The sequence below is a fragment of the Myzus persicae genome, unplaced genomic scaffold (assembly GCF_001856785.1).
Source record: "Myzus persicae strain clone G006 unplaced genomic scaffold, MPER_G0061.0, whole genome shotgun sequence".
NCBI classification, from domain to species: Eukaryota; Metazoa; Arthropoda; class Insecta; order Hemiptera; family Aphididae; genus Myzus; species Myzus persicae.
In genome coordinates this window covers 1-17,321 of record NW_019104417.1, presented here as the reverse complement: position 1 = coordinate 17,321, position 17,321 = coordinate 1, and the positions used below count along the sequence as shown (strand labels likewise).

The following is a 17,321-nucleotide window of genomic DNA, read 5'->3' as shown; positions in this document are numbered from 1 at the left end:
ATACTGTACATTATAGTATATTGCGTATAGTTATTACTTATTAGTTATCGAAACTAGGTGAATAGGTGGTGATTGTTTTTCGTATGACTGGCGATAAGAAACCTATTGTATGTTGGGTTGCATTTCATTAAATGTCGGGAGCGTCATATTAAATGTTCGAATCTGCCGATCTGTGGCTTAAATATCGGTACCATGGCCCAATACAACAGTCAACTGCTAAAATTGTTTTACTTTTAAAAATCTCCGGACCCTAGGGACTCCCTAGTTACGGCTTTGATGGTCTTAGAAGTAAATAATCATGTTTCACAATGCACACCAATAAAAAGTTATAAGGTTTAAAATGACATAAGTAAATATTTATTTTGTTATTTTCTATACTTGAAAAAATGTTGAGAATATTGCACTACAATATTTAGACTCATTTTGAGGTATTTTTTAGACATTTGAAATTTGAAATTCCTCTAGTTTTTTATCTATAGATGTCAATAAAAACGTGTTTGTTTGGTCAAAAGTTTGCAAATGTAGTACAATTTTTTTTTTTTGTTATTAAAGGATTTTTATTCAATCTGTTACAATAAAATAGAACAATAAGAACAATTGATGAATTAAATAAAAATAAAATAACGACAGATTAGACTGAGTGTAGAGGCCTCCCAGCGGAGGTACTACGACATGAGTAGGACTAAATTAGGCTAGCAGGTCACGACACCACTGTCTTTTAAGTCTTTTAACTGGACTACCTGGGATAGAAGCAGATGAAAGATTGGAGATTAACGGATTCTTATTATGGGCTAGGCGGCTATTGAAACGTTTGTAGTGAGTTTTGGCTAGTTCGGAGACAAATGGAGTTTTTAGGTCAGAGTGGAGGGTGTGAATGTAGTACAAGGATAAGAAATATTAAAGATCCATAAGCACGATTTTTTTTTTATCGGTGGGTACTGGTCGGTACCAGCCACCAGGTACTCGATGTTTCGATGACGAATTACACACACTAACATTAATTTACTTCTCACACCATTACACAGCTCACATATAAATGCTAAATGAAATACCTAAATATTACTCCTTAATACGCGTCACGGTCTATCTCCTTTAATATAAAAATGAAAAATTGAAATTTTGTATAAAAAAATGCGATTAAAATTTAGTGAGTTAAAATACCGGGAAACCCGACTTCCTATGGGTAAATATTAAATAATTTCATTATATAATTCTCGGGGGCTAAATGTCCTATCTCAATATTAAGGGCACGGATGTTATAGTACTAAAAAAATAGTAAAATTGATTGCAGTATTGCACTAAAAATTACCAAAAATTGCACTTAAAATATTAAAAATTGCACTAAAAAATAACAACGTTTTGTTATAAATGTTTGAAGTTTACTGTTATAAATTATAATCTAAAATTCTAAATAATTAAAAATATATATATATACATTATATTATAATTTATAATCATGCCATCATAAATTTATTATATTATACATCATTGCACTGTACTATAAGTGTTTGTTTTAAATTTTCGAAATCAAATTCTCTTCGATTTGGAGCTAGTAAGTTCTTATACCTCGAAAAACTTCGTTCTATGTCGGTTGATGCAAGCGGAGCGTATTTAAAATAAGCTAAATCTCTTTGTTCGAATACGGAACGGTCGTCGCGCCGCGCAAGCGTAAAACCGGTTCGTCCCGCCGCCCTGCCGGCGCCGAAGCTCGAGAGCATCCCCTACCCCTACCTAGCGCCGCTGGCCGCCGACGTTTTGCGAATACGGTCGAGCTTGGAGTCTGTCTTATTGTCTTTTGTGTGCGGTCGAGTTGGACGCAACTCGTCGTCCCTCACCGCCCCGAGCCTGTGTTGTTTTCCTTTTGGCTCACTGTGTCATTGTCACACACCCATAGGCGTGCGCACGGGGGCGGCCGGGTAGGCCGCGGCCCCACCTGCGGCCTCCGGCCTTTTCTTTAATAAATGCATAGATATCTATATTATACTAGACAGCGAACATTTTTACATTTTACATTTTACATTTTATAATATTTTTGTTGTAATCGAGAATATTTAATTATACCAGTATTCATTAGTACAAGAATATTTGGAAAATTTTTAAGGGCCCCCCCTGCGGTCAAAGTCTGCGCACGCCTATGCACACACCCCGTGCGGCGTTCCGGCCATCGACGATTGTCATTGAGAGTGATCCAGACCGGCCCTGTTCCGGCCATCGACGATTGTCATTGAGAGTGATCCAGACCGGCCCTGTTCCTGCCATTACGATAGAGAGTCCGAAGGAGGAGGAAAGTGGTGAAGCAGTCCCGCGGCATGTTATTTCAAACCAGGTCATCTTTGTATGAATGTAATTTTGTAACCTTTAAACTGGCGCGATCATTGTAAATCGTACAGCCGCTATTGTCATACCAGTATTTTAATCTTGGGCGCCCGTTTTAGTTAAGCGTAGAATAAACGTGTTTATAAAGCCTTACGCTAAAGTTGTACTCATTTGGGGTAACCGTTCGTCCTATACGCCGCAAATCGATGTAGCCAACCGCCGAGTTGTAGAAGCTATATCGGCGTAGAACACGCTTACTGTTAAATCATCGGCGGGTAAACCATCGAACGATTTTCCTTGTCCAGTGAGTATATCGTCATTGATTTTAATAATGGTTTTAAATCGGGTATTCTTTTCAATAACTATCTTATATTTTTCATGGATTGAAATCCCGATTTCACAAAATACATTTTATACAATCAGTCACATTTCACAAATTATTTTTGTATTGTATTGAATACCTATCGACTTGATTTTATCTTGATTTCGATAAGATATCACTATTACTGTATAGTGTATGCTATACTACTAATTGGATTTTATGGCTGGAGATATTATGGTTTAATCTTACCCATACAACCGTTAAGTGTAAAATATTGCTAAAATATTTGTATAAAGGTCCCCACACACTGCCGCGGTGGCGGTGGCGGTAAAATGAGTCCGGACACAATTCACCGCCACCGCGGCGGCACCGCCAAGACAAAAGAATTTCACCGCCATCGCTGCAGTGTGTGGAGACCTTAAGTGAGTAAATTCTACAAAATTGCAATAAAATTGAAAAAATTCCAAAAAATTGCACTTAAAACTTTTAGAATTTATTCGTACCTACATGAAACGTATTTAAAACTTACTTGGCAATTAATTGAAAAAGTAGAAAAAAAGTTGCAAATGCAACATCATCCGTGCCCTATGACAATAATAGACGGCTGGGGCGAAACATCCTTTTACCACTCTCTATAGACATTGAGTACAGAACTGTTTTATTTTTTTTTATGTATATGATGATCAATTCAAATACTTCTAACTTTTTTTTTTTTTTATTAGCTTTTAGTGTAACTATGATAGCTCATACTTCTAACTTATACTGTACTATAGATGTATAAATGCTGAGTAGTGTTTGAATGGTATTCTAAATACTTTTTTTTAAAGTATTTGAGTACAGGCAGACAGGCAGTGTTGGGAATAGATAACTAATAATTTATCTAGATAAAGATAAAAATGAATAAATATTTATCTAGATAAATATCAGATAATTTCATGTTTAATTTTGTAAATATTCAGTGGTATAGGTATTAATACCGAGAATTACATAATTTAAAATATTTTAAAAAACAGTACACCTAGTTTATTTTATAGATAAACTTCATAAGAATATACGAAGAGTCATTTTCTGACTTAATTAATAGTTAAATAAATAAGGTAACATTATTGAAAAAATAAAATAAATGTCTTTTTTAAATTCATTTAAAACATTTTAAAAAATAGCACAAAATAATTTACTTTTTAAATAAACTCCATAGGAATATATGAAGAGGCATTCTTTGACTTGATAAATAATTACACAAATAAGGTTACATTTGAAAAAAAAAAAAATAATGGTTTAAGCCATATTTGATCTACAACATAAAATCATGTCCCAAGTTCTATTGTTTGACCTGTTACACCTAGGTGTCAAAACTTGGATTGCCTCAACTGTGGTGCTGAGGATGGAATAGTAGTATTATATTTTGGGAATACCTCTCTAATAATAGGGTATTGATTTAAAGTGTCTGTCATTTGTTTGAACTTAGGAAAGATATTGCTAGTAGATTTGCATCATTTATAGTTTTACTTCTATTTCGAAGTATTTATCATATGGTTAGTTGATTCTTCGGTTGATCGCGTACTTGAATCATTGTCTGTTTTTTGGATTTTCGATAGGCCAGCATTTAGAACTTGTACAAACCGTTTCATAATTAAAATAAACAAATAAACGAAATAAAAATAATAAGAAAATCGTAGTTCTTCAACAATTTTACACCGACGAAGAATGAAGATAGTAAGTCACTGAGTTCAGTGTTGCCAACCTCCGTTGATAAGTACATCGTACAACCACTATAAAATTATCGTATCTATCAAATTATATATCGTACAAAAAAATTTTCTCGCTTCGCTCGTAATACCCCAAAACAATAATAATTAGTAATATCATTCATTATAAATATTTGTATTATTAATGGTAATACATTTTGTTGTGGCCATAAACAAACTTTATATCATTCCGTATCACACTATCAGGACTGTTGTATAATACATTAGTATTAGTTACCACCACAGATTATTCTGTGTTACCACCTTAGATCATATACCTACATCATATTGTATACGATTTAAGGTTACCACTTATCTCCACGAAAATAAATTAAACACGAATCAACTGTAAATAAAACGGTTTAACAACAACAAAATGAGAAAAAATGTAACATGCATATAAATATAATAATTAAAATAATTGTAATTTAAACTTCTTGATATATAATAAAACAACTGAATTAAAACTTTAACAAAAACAAAATAATGAACAATATTTTACATATAACTAAATATAAAAACTAAAACAATAGTCAGTTAAACAAACTATAATATAATATGATACAACAACAAAACTAAAAACATTTGTAGCTTAACTTTTGGTTAAATAAAACAGTTTATAAATAATAAAATATCACAATGGTCATCATTCATCAGTCTTCTTCCTCAATTTCAAATCTCAATACATTAAATATATTATCATCTATGATCTATGGTACCTTTGTTATCGCCTGATTTCTCATACAATATGTTTTTTGTCATTCGACTAAACATTTCATTGTTGGGCTGAAAGTTGACACAATTTTTCCCACTGTCTCTGCCACCTTTTATGTGCTGTTTCGTATGCAGCGCCCCATTTATAGTTTCGGTGTTTAGTCGGTTTCTCAATTTGGTTTTCATACAGTTTACTGTTGAAAATACTCTTTCGCAGTCAGCATTAGCATGGGGCAAACTTAATACTGATAAAGCAAAATCAGCTAGCTCACTATAGTCACCAAGCTGTTTTACTGCTGACCTAAAAATTGAATATTTATTAGTCTTCTTAGTTATGTTACATAACAATACCAATTTTATAAAAAAAACTTACCAAAATAAATCAGGATATTTAATATTTATATCCTCATTTAAATTAGATAGTGTGAGGGGCAGTCTACGCCATTGGCTATCAATAGATTGCATCAATTGGCTGTTGTCTTCTGGAACGATCCTAGGTAAAGTTGTCATTAATGGCAATAAAGAAGGAATTTCATCTCTAAAACTCAATGATGTTGCATTTATTGGTTTAAGTGATTTGAGTTTGGACAATACAGGATCATTCATGTTGTATCTTTTTTTGATTTCAACTGTAGCTGCTTGTAAAAACTGCCTACACCTGAAATAAGCACAGATTCATTAAAATATAAATATTTAAATCATAAATAAAAAAATTAAATATATTACTTTTCATAAAAATCTTTTAGACGATGCTGATCTTTCACAATTTCTGGTTTTTCTTTATACCTCATCACACTTATGCCCAAATAAAGCTGATTGTTAATCAACTGGTACATACTGTTTTTTGGATTTATTTCATTTAATGGTGTTCTAGAAATATAATCCTTCTTCAAAAAACATTGAAGGATTTCTGTGTATAGTTCGATGATCATGTCGTGTAAATCATTTACCACTACTTCCTTGGTTTGAAAAAAACTGTTGAATCTAAAAACAAAAAAAAATTAATGATTAACAATTCAACTTAAAAACTTAAGTAGTTAAAAACTTGTTGAACATTGGTAGAATCCAATCTAGAAAGTAGTAGTATAGCTTCATGAAAGGATCATTTAAATTTTGATATATGTGTTCTGTGGCTATTAATCGCTGAGATAAATATGTGTCAGTAAAAAACAATTTCAAGGCGTCCCATTGTTCCAGGAGTCTTGAGACCACAGCACCAAGGGATAACCATCTTGTCTGGGACGGATGCAACATTTTATGTGGTTCGATATCCATAAAACGCTGAAATTGTTTTAGCTCACTTTGGCGCTTTGAGCTGCTTTTTAAAAAATTGTATATATTTCTTGCCAAATCTTCACATGAGCGTGGCAGATACTTGCACGCTTCACTGACACAGAGATGAGCAGAATGGCACACACACTTCATAATAAATATACCTGGGCAAGAGACATGCAACCTAGAAGCAACAGAGTTATTCGCTCCCATCATCACGTTGCAACCATCTGAACCAAAACCAATTATGTTAGATAATGGTATATTAAAATCACTTAGAGTTCTTATTAAGCCATTATATAAATGTTCAGCGGTTGCCGAAGATGGATTATTGGTATCAAACACGTTGTGCAATTCCCAAAATGTACTTTCAATTCGGTTTGAACCTTTATCATAATATCTGAAAATCATAAAATATTCAATTTAGTTTTAGTATAATGTATAGATATTATGTTATAATCAATAAGTTATTCATACCGTACAACTACACATGATGTTTTAATGGTTCCAATGTCAGTCGACTCATCAGTTAATAAGCTAAAATGTACATCCTTTAAGATGTTGGCAAGTTCATTTTTCTGCGTAGCACCAATAACATTTTTTATAATGGCTGTAGTCTGAGTTTGTTGTTAAGTGATAACTGAGAACGGCGAGTTCTGATTTTCTGAATACTGGGAATTATATTAATAACTACCACTAATGAAAAATGAGTAATGATCACTATGTAGATATTATAAATATAAAATATAAAAGTATATAATATATATAAATATATTATGCTTGTGTGTCCATGAATGTTTTTTTATTTTCGTCGACTCAACACGATGAGTACCTATTGATAATTATTATTTGTTTACATTTTATACATAATTCTTTGAAATGAGTATCTGCTAATTAAGACGACCATCGTCATACGGGCAGCAGGGATAGATGTTTTCGATTTTGCTATTATTAGTTGCTCTCTCAAGTTACTAGGTAACATGACATATTTTTAATTTTATACTTCTAGATCGTTTTAATATTTACGATGTGAAATTCCAGTTTAATAATAAACATCCTTATTGGAATACCTGATATGATAATACATTTTACCATAGACATATTAACTATTAGTTAATATGTCTATGCATTTTACCAAACGTTTGTTTCCCGTGTAATAGGTATACGGTATACAGAAAATTACGTAAATTTAAATAACATAACAATTTCCACAAAAGTCCACAAATAAATTACCTAGATATGTACTCATAGATAACTAGAATTTTATCTAGATAAAGATAAATATAACTTGGCTAAAATTTATCTAGATGAGATAAAAGATAAATCATTTTTATCTAGATATTTCCCAACACTGTGAGTAGGTAATGACTTAAATACTTTTTCAAAGAATTCAAAGCATTTAAGACTTTTTACAGCACTGAAAATCGATAGTGGCACATAATACCAATGCACATTCCGATAATTGCAGCATTATGAACAAAATAGAACACATATGATTTTTTAATTTTGGAAAAATGTATAGTTCATTTAGAAAATAGTTGTTACTTGTTTACTTAAATAAATAAAAACCGATTTGGAAGGGTTCAACGTGTGTACAGAGTCTTTGGAAACGCGCGATTCTTCATCATAACCTCAAAAAATGAAATGTGACGCCACTCCGACGGGTGACGATCCGGACAATTCTTACATTCTTACAATTCTTGTCTATGGATCCGGACTCCGGAGCTTTCAAGTTTCAAAGAAGTTTGGATTTCGTATTTATTTTTTCGATCGACTGATTTAGTTTCTATATTTAATTGCATTACGGAATCCGTAGTTGACACTCAGAAATATGGCCAAATTCGATTTGACGAGCAAGATGACCAAGTACCTGGACCGGCATTTGGTCGCCCCCCTGCTGGAGTTCTTGTGGGCAAAAAAAGTAAGCGTTTTTCAATTTTTCGCTTATCGTGTTTGTGGGAGACGTTTACCGTTTGAACATGGTTCACAGTAGAATTGCGTTTTGATGAATTTTCGGTCGTGAAAATTGAATAAATTGTCCCGCGCATTGTGTATATGATTCCAGCCTTACAATATTTGTTCAAGTTTTTAATGGCTGACCCCAAACCATTTGTTTATAGATCTACAACGAAAATGAAATTTTGCAAGCCAAATTAGATATTCTTAATAAGACCAACATGATGGATTATGTTATTGAAATTTACAAACAGTTGAATCCTGAAAAAGAAGTGCCTGAGGTATGTACCTACTGACTACTATCATTGTAGAACTAATATCCTACCTATGATATTTGTTTATTTTATCGGAACTTCATGATATCAGGAAATGAAAACAAGAAGAGATCAGATAGTATCGCAGCTTAATCAATTCCAAAGTGAAGTTGATGTTGTGATGAATTTTCTTAAAGATGACAAAGTCATGAAGAATATGGAAACTATGAGGGATCCTAAAACTTTGTCAACCTACTTGACCAATGAATTCAACGTAAGTGTTGTTTCTATTCTATATAAATTATTATTGATGTTATTTTTAATTCAAATTTTAGAAAGTTTTGATGTGTTGTGGTTTTTAGATTTTATTTAAACTCAAATTTTAACTTTGGATTTATTTTAATTTACTTCTTTGAGAAGTTAACTATTATTAAATTACTTGCATAGTTATACGAATACCTATATTAAATGTATTTCTTTAAAATGTTATATTGTTTAATATAAAATATGGTTCTTAATAACTTAACACCTAAATAGATATCAATGTTGTTGATCTTTAATATACAAATTTTTTTATTTGGGTGATGTTAAAATCTTAAATGTACGTAGATTTTTTCATATGCGTTGAATAATTGGGCCCTGGTTAGGGTATATATTTTGTCTTCTCTCTAGACAAAATGTATCACAACATAAAATTTGATGTGCCAAAAGTGAAGAATAGCATATGTTTTTAAGTGTGACTCGAGTCACTACTGTTATCAGCACACCATAATACCAAATGTACTCCAATTTTTGAAGTCAGAAAGAGTGGAGGAGCTTCTTCCCCACAACTCCCCGGGTTTTAAAATAATATACTGCCATTATACAGTGATTTTTAAAAATATGATAACACCATATTGTACTATTATATGTGAAAACATTTAAAGAAAACATTTAAAAATATAATTTGAAGTAGTTCAAAATTAACATTTTTGGTTTAGTATGCCTTTAAGAACATAGATTATTATGGAACTGTTTAAGATAATAAACATTGTATCAAACTATATAGTATTTCACCCTCATGATAGCCGGGTAACCTGAAATTACCATTGAAATTAATTAAATAAATCATAAAATAGTATTTTAAAATGTAACATTCAATATCTAATAAACAATAATTAAATGACTACTCTTTTTGTTGATTTAGTTTAAAGTAGAAATGATGGAAAGTATGTACAAATTCGCGAAGTATCATTACGATTGCGGAAATTACGCTGGTACAACAAGTCACTTGTACTTTTATTTATTAGTTATGTCGCCTTCTGATAAGGTAAATCATCAATTTGTAAAATTCTTATTGTATTCATTGTAATCTATTTATAGTATTTGAATTCTTGTTTAGAACTACTTGAATGTTCTTTGGGGAAAGTTAGCATCTGAAATTCTTATTCAAAACTGGGAAACTGCTCTTGAAGATTTAAACAAACTACGAGAGTACATTGATTCCAATACAAATGGTTCTCCATTGCATTTACTACAACAACGGACATGGTTAATTCACTGGAGTCTATTTGTGTTTTTCAATCATGTTAAGGGACGTGACCTTATTATTGACATGTTTCTGTACAGGCCAAAGTAATATACTGTGAATAATAGTAGCAATAATAAATAATAGTATGTATAAACAAATTATTTTGTTACCAGCTATTTAAATGCTATTCAAACCATGTGCCCACACATTCTTCGTTACTTGGCTACCGCAGTAATCATCAATCGTTCAAGAAGAGCAGCTATGAAGGATCTTGTTAAGGTTATTCAACAAGTGAGTTTAACAGCATTTCAAAATTTCATTTTCATTTTTTAAAAAACATTGTAATTTCATAACATTAAACGTTTAAATGAACTGTTTATTACTATAGACTTTAAATATTTATTAATACTAATACTGTATTTAGGAATCATATACCTACCGTGATCCTATAACTGAACTTCTAGAAAATCTCTACGTTAACTTTGATTTTGAAGGAGCCAGAGACAAATTACATGAATGCCAGATTGTTCTTTTTAATGATTTCTTCTTGACTGCTTGCCTTGATGATTTTGTAGAAAATGCTCGTTTGATGATTTTTGAAACTTTTTGTCGTATACATCAGTGCATTAGTATTGGGTATGTATATTCTGTATTTATAATTTCATAACATTTAAATTCTTTTATTATTTTGTAGTATGTTAGCCGAGAAACTTAATATGAACCCAGAGGAGGCCGAATGCTGGATTGTTAACCTCATCAGGAATGCTAGGTTGGATGCGAAAATCGATTCTAAACTAGGGCATGTTGTAATGGGTACGCAACCTCTATCCCCTTACCAACAGATTTTAGAAAAAGTAGACACATTATCAGTGCGATCAGAAGCACTACAACAACTTATTGAGAGGAAAGTTAAGGCCAAAACTCAAGAAGTAAGTTGAATGTTTTTAATTTTCTTTTACTATGTTTTTTCATAAAAATATTTTTTTTTGCAGCAAGATCCACTTTGGTATAATCCTTAAAAAAATGTTAATAATGGTAAGTCCTCAACAAATGTTATTATTCAATAAAACAATAATACTATTATTCTTGAAATGTTATTTTTTTTTTTTCATAATTATAATAACCTTCAATTATTTGATTAACTTTTTTAAAATCCTGAAAACCCTCAAAATCTATTAAAAATTAGTTACAATATGAAATTATGAAATTAATTTAGTAATGAGATATGATTATTATTTAAGATCGGGTGTGGATGCTCCCAAATAGTTGTGTAAATCTTGAATATTTGAAGATACCAATTTGACTTTTACTGTCTCCCTTTTCAAACGTTTGTGAGCTGCATACCGATGACATCCACCAAATGAATAAAAGTAATTACCACCCTCTCTTCCTACTATCCATAGTACGTCTATTGGTGGTACTGAATCTGTACGATCCGGATCCTAAATAAATTATTTTGTAATATATTATCTGTAAAATAGGTATGTACATTTAAATTTAAGAAAAAGCTTATTTAACAATTTTTTATATTTTATTCATTTAAATGTGTAAATTATTTTCTTTAAAATAAATAGAATGTAAAACTTTTAATCATTTTGTTTCAATTGTTACTATTTATTTGATGTTTAATTATTTTGGTTATTATTTTATGCTTTCACATCATTAATTATTGTATATACTTACTGACAAAGTATCCATTAAACTCTTAACCTTTCCTTCATCCACTTGTGGTGGAATTGGTCTAATGATTTCATTAAGAGGCATTTCGTGTATTTGTTCAATACCAGCTGAGTGGACACTTGTATACCTTTTGTTCATAACTAAAATGGTTTAATTATTTGTAAGTTGTTGACAATGTATATCTTTATTCTCAAAAATTATAACCAGTCTAATTTTTCAAACTTATTACATTTAACTGTGTTAAAAATTACTTTTAAAGTTGATATGAATACAATTTTTTTTTTAATGCAATCAAAAGTGCAAAACCATTGTTTATAAGTAAGCCTCTTAATTTTGTGCCACTATTGATATCATTGAGATATATTTTCTTTGTATGTTTTTAAAATTTTTAGTTCATGTGTATCCCAAGAGTTGCAAAAATTATATATATTATGTTTTGTGGCACACATTGACATTGTAAACTGACTATTAATTACTGCAATAATCTGGTAAACTATTGTAGTGGTTTTTACAGAATTATATACTGTATAGTATTTTTAACTTTCCTTACCTAAATTTGATCTGGATGCAACAAATCTTTTAAATTGATTCATAACACATAGGTTGCTATTAACAAAAATACTACACTATAATAAAAAAGAAAAGAGTAGCTTTGCTATTATGTAACTAATTTACACAGCACTCGGCTTTCATGAATCACGTCAAATTATTGCCACTTCCTAGTTCCAGTTATCAATGCCTATCGCATATTTTTTTCTAATAATTCCCTCTCCATTGGGTTTGGTTTTACATCTAGTTCGAGCACAGAATGAGACACCTCAAATAATTAATAACAACTAAAAAAATAAGAATCTTCGAGAAAACACATAAGTGTTGGTGACGGATCACTACCTTTTGTTCCACAAAATTTTTGTTCCAAATGAAATTTGTTCCAACTATATAAATATCCACATTTTACTTTAGTTCCACATTTTTTTGTTCCAACGGATCATGGTGCCAACCAATATATATGCCAAAAAAACTTGTTCCAATACATATTTATTCCAATCAAAAAATGGTCAATAATATATTTGTTCCTACACACTTTTTTCCAATCTATATTTATTCCAATAAATGTTTCTTCCAAATGATATTTGTTCCAATGGACTTTTCTCCCATGGTATAATTTTCATGCAGGTGTACCAACTTAGAAATATAAAAACTCCCATTCTCGCCATTCCATTTCAATTTTCATCCCAAAATTTTGTATTTTAAAATTTAAATATTATTGTACAATTATTGTACATACAATAATTATTGTAGAGTTGAAAAAACTATACAATTTGTTTTTTCCGGAAAATGTTCACGTTCGACCACCAGGTACACGAGTAGCAGAACATTTTCAAATTTTGAAAATTTCGCTTACGAGTTACGAGTTATATTTGTTAGTAGACATTTGATAGATATGAGGCCCTACCGGAAAATTCCAGCGTGGGCCTTTACAAAAATTTTTATATTGTAATCAAAAAAATAATAATTACACGTTTGAATTACCTACCGCTTGTGGATGACATTCCGACAGAAATTACTACGTTATATGTTAATTAGGTTCTTGTGCACATCTTAGGTTAATATGTACGTAATGATTGTGTAAATGATTGTGAGTTATATGATGAATGATATAATAATTATTTTTTAAAAATACATATACAATATGCAAATTGCATAAAAATTCCACAAAGGTACCTATTACCTATACAATTATTGATAAATAAACCACAAATAAATTTAATTGTTAATTAATTTAAAACAACGAATTGTTCAACACCATCTAGTGTTGAGTTTAGTCATAAATATTAAAATTGTGTAACTGCACTTCTGTAGTTTTTTACTTGGCTAATGTTGAATTTATGCATTATACATTATATCAATTTAAATATTTAATGAAAGCCAAGTAGGGTCACAAACAAAAAATCAAATATTGAAGCTACCCGCACATTACAACTTGAATGCTCATAAATAGTTTGTTCATGACACCACTGGTGAATTTTTGTAACATAGAACTCATAATAATTTTGTTTATTCTTGATTAACTGTTGATAAAATAATGTTACGTGTCCATTTGTACTCCTTTATATACCAATGACATTACAACGCTGTTATAGAAACACACGATTGAGCGATATACATTTCCAATAACAATATGATGCAACATATGTTGAATATAGTGTAATGCTATTAATTTTATGTTCAACAACAGTTATTTGTTTTAAATGTAGTTTCAAAAACTTACACACATACATATATTATTAATATCAATTGTAAATACATCAGAATATATAAGCAGTATAAAACTTAAAAATTGCAATGACTTGCCTAAATTAATATATATATTTTATGTATAAGGTACATAGTTATATAAGATACAAACATAAATAATGTATACATTATAAAACTAAGATTTTATATATAAAAAAATTATAAAGCTGAAATTTAAAATATAATATATATATATTATCAATAAATAGAAGCAAATAAAAAAATACATATACATATACATTAAATAGACAAAATAAAACTTTAAGAGTATGAAGTGAAGAATACATTGTTGAATACATTAGAGATGGGACAAGTTTACTTTAATTAACTGATTCATTTTTTTCAATTAAATAAACTGTTTCAGACTGTACAGTAAATTATTTAATCATAGGAATCATAATTTATTTGTTCGTGACCGCCACTGACAAGTTCATTTAATTGAATCATTAATCAATTCTAATGCGAGTTGTTTCTTATTATCAATTATACAAAATTAAATTAAATTAATACAAAATAATTTATCATAAAAATGTAAATAGTATACAAGAAGTCACTATTTCTATTTTTTTGGTTTTTATACATCAAATTTGAATCTAAATAATATAAAAAAAATTAGTTTTTTGACACATTAAAAAGTCATTAATTAAATAAAAATAATCTACATCTTATATGGAGTTAAGTAAAAAGTAATAATAATTAATATTAGTCTCAATTATCTACTCACCAAGAGTCTATTTAGTTTAATTTTCACCGACAAACTTTGGTAATCAAAGGTGAGATATTTATCAATAGTTTAATATGGTCAACTGGCAGGACAGTGATGTGATATGATATTTAATCTTTTAGTTGGGTAAATATTTAAACATAACTTCAATCAACCAACCAGGGAAATTTTATTTTAGCACAATGAAAATGTAATATTGTTTCTTAAATTAAATTTTGACCATTTATCATTTTATTTCATTGTATCTATTAATGAGAAAAATTTCAATCCCCTAAAGTAGAGTTCAATTATAATAAAAATATTAACTTCAAAAAATACAAAATTGTTTTTTCAATGGTTTATTTGTAATATCTATTTATTACATTTTGTAATTTGTAATTTAGTTTTATAAAAAAGTAAGTACGTTTTTGTACATAAAGTGTCAGAAATAGCTGAAGTGGATTGTTGTGAACAAGAAATCTCTAATATATTATATAATATATAATATTAGGGCCATGTCCTTGAGTAGAGCTAGGTGCAACGTTTTAAAGTTATTAATTATTATTTAAGTTCTAATATTAATAAGGCAGAATTGAAATCCCTACTCATGGTACCCAATTTATTTAGTTGTGCCCTAACCACAGTGGCACAGTATGGCACTTGACACAGATTACAGAATAACACAATATTTTTATAGATATTGGATTATTACTTGTTAGTTATAGTTGTAGTATGTGATAGATACCTATAGGCTATATTCAGCATTTACAATAGTATTTTATAATAGTATTGTTCATTTTATTAATATTTCAATCTTCAAGATCAACAATCGTGCATTTCTGCAAAAAGCAAGATGTTGCTTTTTCTGAAAGAAGCAATGAAGTTGTAATACAGTTGCAATACAGTTTCTGGATATATGCCTGTAAATATATACACCGGTATTTATCCGGACACGGTATTTACAACTCCATGTGGTATAACTTAATGACATTTTTTCAAGGGTGAACCTAGACGTTGAAGCTAGATGCCGATTTTGTTCATTACTCATTTAATTGCCATATGGAACTGTTAGTGGAAACAGTTTTTTTCAAACAGAATAATCTCCTAAATGGCTTGAGTACATGCCATGATTTAAGATAGACAGGTTGCGCAACGAACCTATAGATTCTGAGGCGCAACGTTTCCATAGGAGAATTGCCAGTAAGAATTACAACTAGCGCTCAACCGGTCAAGTGGCCTATTTCTTAATTAAAATATTTTATTCTTCAAACCACAACGACGCACAATAATTTGATAGTAATTTTTTGAGATAAGGAATAAGGTTTGAAGATTTCAAATTTTAAAATAATATTAGTATATTAGTGTTAGTACTGTTAGATTTTTTTATTAATTCAAATTAACTTGCTACAAGTTTTGACAGTTTCTTTTTTGTCCTGTTGGTTTTTTTTTCTTTTTGGTTCACTATGTATGAATATTGCCTCATACGCATCACAATATACATGGTAAAAATTTCAGTCACAATTTCATGTTTATGGTCAGTACATGGAAACGATAAATTTGTAACATGCAGTAAGAATTCGTTATAAGTATTTTCAAACACATCAACTGAACTTGCATGCTTACAAAAACAGGTCTCTAGAACTTGTAATATTTTGAATAAGTTGTTGTATTAACTTATATAAAGTATACAATTACAATTTTATATATATACATATATACTTACCTAATTTGCAAAATCAGACATAATAACATCCAGTTATCACTATACCTCATTTGATTTTTGCATTTAACTTTAGAAGCATTAAATATTTCATGCACCAAGTTTGATTGACATTCAGTTAAGTTTGATTTTTGAATTATTTCATTGAGTGTAGAAGTTTTGATATTTTTCATTTGAATTTTGATATTGTCCAGCTGTTGTTTTAAATTTTCAATTTTTTTATGAGCTCTTAAACATTTTTGCCGTATCATTTTTTTTGAGTTAAGAATTTTCCCAAATTTTCTTCTCTTGCTTGGTGTTAAAGGTACTCTTATAGGTTTACCAACTGATAACCGTTTTAATTTTTTAATAATTAACAATTTCAGTCGCTTACACCATACACATAATTCACTAATCAGAAAATTAATAATCAACAAATATTTAAGTAACTTTTTTTTCAAATATATTTTTGATTGAAACTACCTAATATTTACAAAATTTTTTAAAATAATAATGTATAAAAACATAAATTATTAGTAATTATGCTTTAATAATAATAGTTTAATTGAATGTATTATATTATTATACCTTGTTCCAGCTGTTACAATATTTAAACAATTTGAATGTTTCCAGTGGCCATTTGATTCCACAAATTGGGGGCCAAAAGAAGACATTATATTTTTATTAGGTTGTACTCCGTGACATACTTTTACTTTGTCAAATTCTATAAGTATATATTCTAAACTTAGTGTTAAACAACTATCTTTTATTCCAACATCTGAAGCTTTAATTTGTGTTCCATTAATGTAAAACTCAGGCTGAGAATCTACAGATTATTTAACAAATATT

At 29.7% G+C, this 17,321-nt stretch overlaps 3 protein-coding genes and 1 long non-coding RNA gene across 6 annotated transcripts; 2 read left to right on the top strand and 2 right to left on the bottom strand.

The window, feature by feature from the left end:
* Positions 1–4,957: 4,957 nt before the first annotated feature.
* LOC111042013 lies at positions 4,958–7,921 on the bottom strand. 3 transcript variants are annotated; one of them, XM_022326505.1, is made up of 6 exons: positions 6,850–7,921; positions 6,648–6,772; positions 6,146–6,556; positions 5,827–6,084; positions 5,474–5,758; positions 4,958–5,401 (listed from the first exon to the last, which is right to left on the bottom strand). In XM_022326505.1, exons 3-6 carry the CDS (start codon positions 6,523–6,525, stop codon positions 5,086–5,088), a joined length of 1,239 nt encoding a protein of 412 aa, XP_022182197.1. In that variant the 5' UTR covers positions 6,526–6,556; positions 6,648–6,772; positions 6,850–7,921; the 3' UTR covers positions 4,958–5,085. The 3 variants fall into 3 exon arrangements, with proteins under 3 accessions (XP_022182197.1, XP_022182195.1, XP_022182196.1); XM_022326503.1 differs by having other exon boundaries at positions 6,146–6,772; XM_022326504.1 differs by having other exon boundaries at positions 6,155–6,772.
* Positions 7,922–8,047: 126 nt separating this feature from the next.
* On the top strand, positions 8,048–11,182 carry LOC111042012 (eukaryotic translation initiation factor 3 subunit E-like). The gene is made up of 9 exons (XM_022326502.1): positions 8,048–8,293; positions 8,493–8,609; positions 8,695–8,856; positions 9,769–9,891; positions 9,964–10,196; positions 10,266–10,383; positions 10,517–10,728; positions 10,787–11,021; positions 11,085–11,182. Exons 1-9 carry the CDS (start codon positions 8,204–8,206, stop codon positions 11,109–11,111), a joined length of 1,317 nt encoding a protein of 438 aa, XP_022182194.1. The 5' UTR covers positions 8,048–8,203; the 3' UTR covers positions 11,112–11,182.
* Positions 11,135–12,623, bottom strand: LOC111042014 (sulfiredoxin-1). Its single transcript, XM_022326507.1, has 3 exons — positions 12,323–12,623; positions 11,776–11,912; positions 11,135–11,534 (listed from the first exon to the last, which is right to left on the bottom strand). Exons 1-3 carry the CDS (start codon positions 12,363–12,365, stop codon positions 11,325–11,327), a joined length of 390 nt encoding a protein of 129 aa, XP_022182199.1. The 5' UTR covers positions 12,366–12,623; the 3' UTR covers positions 11,135–11,324.
* A 3,442-nt stretch (positions 12,624–16,065) lies between these two features.
* Positions 16,066–17,132, top strand: LOC111042015. The gene is made up of 2 exons (XR_002605389.1): positions 16,066–16,342; positions 17,071–17,132. It is a non-coding gene; the product is annotated as an uncharacterized LOC111042015 (long non-coding RNA).
* The last annotated feature ends 189 nt before the right edge of the window (positions 17,133–17,321 follow it).

Excerpts from the sequence above, each read along its gene's own strand:
- LOC111042014 (XM_022326507.1), bottom strand. The coding sequence starts at position 12,365 with ATGAATCAATTTAAAAGATTTGTTGCATCCAGATCAAATTTAG. Across the intron at positions 11,913-12,322 it reads TGCATCCAGATCAAATTTAG|TTATGAACAAAAGGTATACA; the intron begins GTAAGGAAAGTT and ends AAACCATTTTAG. Across the intron at positions 11,535-11,775 it reads GTTTAATGGATACTTTGTCA|GATCCGGATCGTACAGATTC; the intron begins GTAAGTATATAC and ends TAATTTATTTAG.
- LOC111042012 (XM_022326502.1), top strand. The coding sequence starts at position 8,204 with ATGGCCAAATTCGATTTGACGAGCAAGATGACCAAGTACCTGGACCGG. Across the intron at positions 10,384-10,516 it reads TTGTTAAGGTTATTCAACAA|GAATCATATACCTACCGTGA; the intron begins GTGAGTTTAACA and ends TACTGTATTTAG. Across the intron at positions 11,022-11,084 it reads TTAAGGCCAAAACTCAAGAA|CAAGATCCACTTTGGTATAA; the intron begins GTAAGTTGAATG and ends TTTTTTTTGCAG.
- LOC111042013 (XM_022326503.1), bottom strand. The coding sequence starts at position 6,588 with ATGATGGGAGCGAATAACTCTGTTGCTTCTAGGTTGCATGTCTCTTGC. Across the intron at positions 6,085-6,145 it reads ATTCTACCAATGTTCAACAA|ATTCAACAGTTTTTTTCAAA; the intron begins GTTTTTAACTAC and ends TTTTGTTTTTAG. Across the intron at positions 5,759-5,826 it reads CTAAAAGATTTTTATGAAAA|GTGTAGGCAGTTTTTACAAG; the intron begins GTAATATATTTA and ends TGCTTATTTCAG.